Source organism: Dromaius novaehollandiae, unplaced genomic scaffold (genome assembly GCF_036370855.1).
Source record: "Dromaius novaehollandiae isolate bDroNov1 unplaced genomic scaffold, bDroNov1.hap1 HAP1_SCAFFOLD_56, whole genome shotgun sequence".
Classification (NCBI taxonomy): domain Eukaryota; kingdom Metazoa; phylum Chordata; class Aves; order Casuariiformes; family Dromaiidae; genus Dromaius; species Dromaius novaehollandiae.
Genome location: NW_026991304.1, coordinates 1,095,435 through 1,100,036, shown reverse-complemented (window position 1 = coordinate 1,100,036; position 4,602 = coordinate 1,095,435). Strand labels below are relative to the sequence as shown.

General features: G+C 51.6%; 1 protein-coding gene across 1 annotated transcript; it reads left to right on the top strand.

Annotated features, from left to right (window-relative positions):
- Window positions 1-2,867: 2,867 nt before the first annotated feature.
- Window positions 2,868-3,827, top strand: LOC135325752 (olfactory receptor 14A16-like). The gene has a single exon (XM_064503753.1). The coding sequence runs from the start codon at window positions 2,868-2,870 to the stop codon at window positions 3,825-3,827; it is 960 nt and encodes a 319-aa protein (XP_064359823.1).
- The last annotated feature ends 775 nt before the right edge of the window (window positions 3,828-4,602 follow it).

The following is a 4,602-nucleotide window of genomic DNA, read 5'->3' as shown; positions in this document are numbered from 1 at the left end:
TGTCTAGGTGTCCTGCCTAGTGAAGGGATAGGAATAGGGGCTTCCAGAGTGGGACATTTCCACCGATCATAGATAGACAGCCTCTGATGAAATAAGTTGCAATGTTGAAATCAGTTTCTCTGCACTCTGTAGCAAAGGACAAGAGGTGATTATTTTAGTTTACTTCAGGGAACATTTCCCAGGAGGAGGGAGCACAAGGGACAGAGAAATTCAGGCCTTCAGTTGGGCCTCTGCTCCTGAGTGGGGCCAGGCTCCTGGGATGGAGGGAGCTCATGGCAACCTGGCAGCACTGCCCAGACACAGCTGTGTGCAGGAGCAGCTCCTCTGCAAAGAGCAGCAGGGCTGCGGGCACTGCCTGCTGCTGCTGACATGAGCTGAGAGAAGACAGGGAGAAGTGGAAGGCAGTGTGGAGTGGGAGGACAGAGGAGAGCTCCTCGTGGGGGAAATCATCACAGCCTTTGACACGGTAAGTCTCTGGCTGTACAGCAATATTATTGAGGTTCCTGGAGGGATCTTCTGAACCCAGCCTATCCCATGACTGATAGGCTTTTTAAGAATTGCTCTCCCTGTTCTTCTAGTGCATAAGAGGAGGAGATCCTTTAGAGCAAGGATTCCCTGCCTCAGCATCACAGGGACAGGGCATGCTGCTCCCTTCTCCCAGGGGCAGCTGCATGGGGGTGAAGCCTGGGTGTGCCCTCAGGTCTGTGCAGGGCTGTAATTCAGAGAGGTTCAGAGCAGTGATTCTGCTGCCTGTGAGGGTCAGCACTCAGCCTGCCCAGGGAGCTCCCCATGGCGCTGCAGGGAGAAGCTCTGGGTGAGAGGAGCGACCCCCAGCAGGGCAGGTTCATTCTCCCGCTGAGAGGGTGCTGTGTGGATCAGGGCTGCTCACAGCTCTAGCTCAGGCACAGCACATGTTCTAGGAACCTTTTCAAGAGGAATATCAGGAGAAGGGCTTCTTGAAAGAGAAGGAGCTTTCCTTCTGGTATCTGCACTTTCAGTTCCCTTATTTTGGCAGGGAGAAAAAAAGAGTTTTCTGCTTTCACAAGGAACTGGGACTCCTAAACCTTCACTCCAAGAGATGAACAGGTCTGTGAGAAATCTCATCAAGCTGCTTTAGCCTCACCTTAGTCTACAGACAGCATTAGCATCACCTGTGTGGCCTCATGGGAGTTTATCTCACTAGCTGCTTAGGACCTGCATGCACAGAGATGCCCCTGGACAGTGCCCTATCCCAGGAGGTTTCTGTAGGGCAGAACTGAGCACACAGAGGGTGGGAAGGGGTCTGGGAGCACTGACCGGGAAATGATGTTGGGACAAAGAAAGAGCTGCCAGCAGGGACAGTGCCAGGCAGCAGAGATGGTCAGGGAATGAGAGGGAACTGCCAACAGAATTATCATGGGAGAATGGATTTAGGCAAGTCATGGTCAGTACTTTTGATGCTGATGTCTTCCTCAGAGCAAGTCCCCCATGTCTCCTCTCCCACCCAGCCGAGCCTCTGCCCTGAAAGATATGGAGTCGAGGGCATGAGCCATCTCCTCTGCAGCCAGACTTCTGGCAGAGGAGAGAGGCCTCTCTCTTGCCACAGGCCAATTTTATGCTGCCTGACAAAGCAGCTGAGAGCGACTGCCCTGCAATGTCACCATCCATGAAGTGGCATGCCCAGGTGGGTAAGGCTTTCCTGAGTTCCTGTCTATCTCTCTTTTTCCTTGCCTCCCTTGGCAGCAGGATCATGGGGTTGCTCCTTCTTTCTCCTCCTGTCCACGCTGCTCCTGTTCTTGCTCTCAGGTCTCAGGGGTGGGGTTCAGACATCAGCACTGCAAGTTGTGCAACAGAGGGATCTGCATGGCAGTGAGGTTTCCCCAGCCCCTTTCTGACCTGTGGAGCTCTGGAGTTGGGAAATGAGCTGACTCTCCCTTAAGCAGAGCCCATCTTCAGTCCTAATGGTCCTTTAACTGTTTCCCTGTTGGGTCCTGTTGGGCTGCGAGCTGCCCTCTAGAAAGGCACAGCTGTCTCATAGCATCTCTGTGATGTCTGAGAGAGAAAAGAAGAGGGAGCAGAGATGCTGAGAGTATGGAGGCTGTGGTGGGAGGCTGTATATGGACATCTGAAAAGAGCCATGTGTGTCCTTGGCTAGAAGGGGAGTGTGGAGACCTCCCTCAGGTGCTCTGAGAAAGGCAGAGAAGGTTGCAGATCTGCACTTTGACACTGGATTTGTCTGCTCTCAGCAGTGGCCAATTTCTTTTTAGGATAGCACACGAATGTGATTGTCCATGAGCTCGAAGAGTTGCAAGCACAGGACAGCTGGAAGCAAGAATAATAAACAGACTAGCTGTCCTCACCCTATAGTAAGGGACAGTGAATCCGTTTTTCTCAGGACTCACAGTAGAAATGCCAAGGATTTCTTCTTCGAGGAACAATCCCCAGGGGTGACAAGGACATCTAATAGAAAATAAACACCATTTAAAAATCCCTGAAACTGTGTTTCTCAATGCTACTTCTCTATAATACAGAGTGAATATGCTGAAAAGCTCTTGCACATGACGGGTGGATTTCACCTGGCAGAAATTGTGAATGTCAGAGCTAGTCACCCCCATTCCCCCGTTCCCACTCCTGCACAGCAGGACTGACTCCTCTGGAGCACACAGGCAGAGGCCCCTGCTCCTCACAGCAGCACACTCAGCCGGTGCAAAGTGGAGCTCAAGTAAGGCAGCTGCACAAAGATCCTCTCAGTAAAGAGAGAGGCAATGTGGGAGGCTGTTTGAAAACTGCAACATTATTTGGTGGGGGGGAGGTGGCCTGAAAATTCCCTCCTAACTTGTCAATGTCTTTTCTTCTTTTGACAGTCCCCAAAGCCCAGAGATAGCAAAATGTCCAACAGTAGCTCCTTCAACGAGTTCCTCCTCCTGGCGTTCACAGACACACGGGAGCTGCAGCTCTTGCACTTCTCCCTCTTCCTGGGCATCTACCTGGCTGCCCTCCTGGGCAATGGCCTCATCATCACAGCCATAGCCTGCGACCACCACCTCCACACCCCCATGTACTTCTTCCTCCTCAACCTCTCCATCCTCGACCTTGGCTCCATCTCCACCACTGTCCCCAAATCCATGGCCAATTCCCTGTGGGACACCAGGGCCATTTCCTACTCAGGATGTGCTGCTCAAGTCTTCCTGTTTGTCTTCTTGTTAGCAGGAGCGTTTTCTCTCCTCACAGTCATGGCCTATGACCGCTACGTTGCCATCTGCAGACCTTTGCACTATGGGACCATCATGGGCAGCAGAGCTTGTGACAAAATGGCAGCAGCTGCCTGGGGCACTGGTTTTCTCAGTGGTCTCCTGCACACTGCTAACACATTTTCAATACCACTCTGCCAAGGCAACACAGTGGACCAGTTCTTCTGTGAAATCCCCCAGATCCTCAAGCTCTCCTGCTCAGACTCCTACCTCAGGGAACTTGGGCTGCTTGTGGCTACTCTTTTTGTAGTCTTTGGGTGTTTCATTTTCATTGTGGTGTCCTATGTGCAGATCTTTACAGTTGTGCTGAGGATCCCCTCTGAGCAGGGCCAGCACAAAGCCTTTTCCATGTGCCTCCCACACCTGGCTGTTGTCTCCCTGTTTATCAGTACCTCATTTTTTGCCTACCTGAAGCCCCCCTCCCTCTCCTCCCCAGCTCTGGATCTGGTGGTGTCTGTTCTTTACTCGGTGGTGCCTCCAACTCTGAACCCGCTCATCTACAGCATGAGGAACAAGGAGCTAAAGGATGCCCTGAGGAAAGTGCTTTCATGGACATTTTTCAGTAGTGGTGACATTGCCATTGCTCTCCACAAATGACTCCCCCTGTGTCCCATACCAGGCCTGATCTTTTTTTGTTCACTTTAATTTTATTATCACTATTATTACTAATATTAGTAGTATTTGTACTCATGTTGCTGCACAAATGCTTGGGTTCATTCCACCTTTACTGACACTGCTCTGTCTCCCCTGGTGCCCACATAACATTTTGTCCAACACTAGGTCAGAGCTGACTCCCTCACAGTATCTCTGAATTAAAGTAGGTTCTTTCTGGTGTAGAGCTTGAAGGCTGGCTCTTCTTCCAAAGCTCGTGTCAAGAATAGGCCCAAGGAACTGCACCCCAAAATGGCCTACTGCGCATCGTTCTCCGTGGGTTCAGGAGCAAAAAGCTCGTAATCATGTAATGATCTGTTAGAGACTAAGGGCTGGATTTAGGACTCACCCATTGGTGTCCAGTGGCAGTGGAGGGGATGAATACTCATGGATTTACATACCCGGAAGAGGTGTGCCACATTTTAAGTCACGGTATCAGACGTCCATCCTTCTGGAGGGGAAGCTGGAGCTGCCAGGAGAGCACAGGGGATCTCTTGGGACAGCGTGTGCCTGGGGTGGGCAGTGAGAGGAGCCTCACAAAGGGAGAGATCCTCCAAGGTGGAGTCACCTAAAGGTAAAGTGCTAAAGCCTGGTATCCGTAGGCAAAGGAGGCCTCTGCAATGCCAGGAGAGGATGTGAGGACCCAGCTGGCACAGGGAAGGGAGACTGGAGACTGATTTACGTCATCGCCAATGAAATACCAGGGGCAGGATCTAGAGGC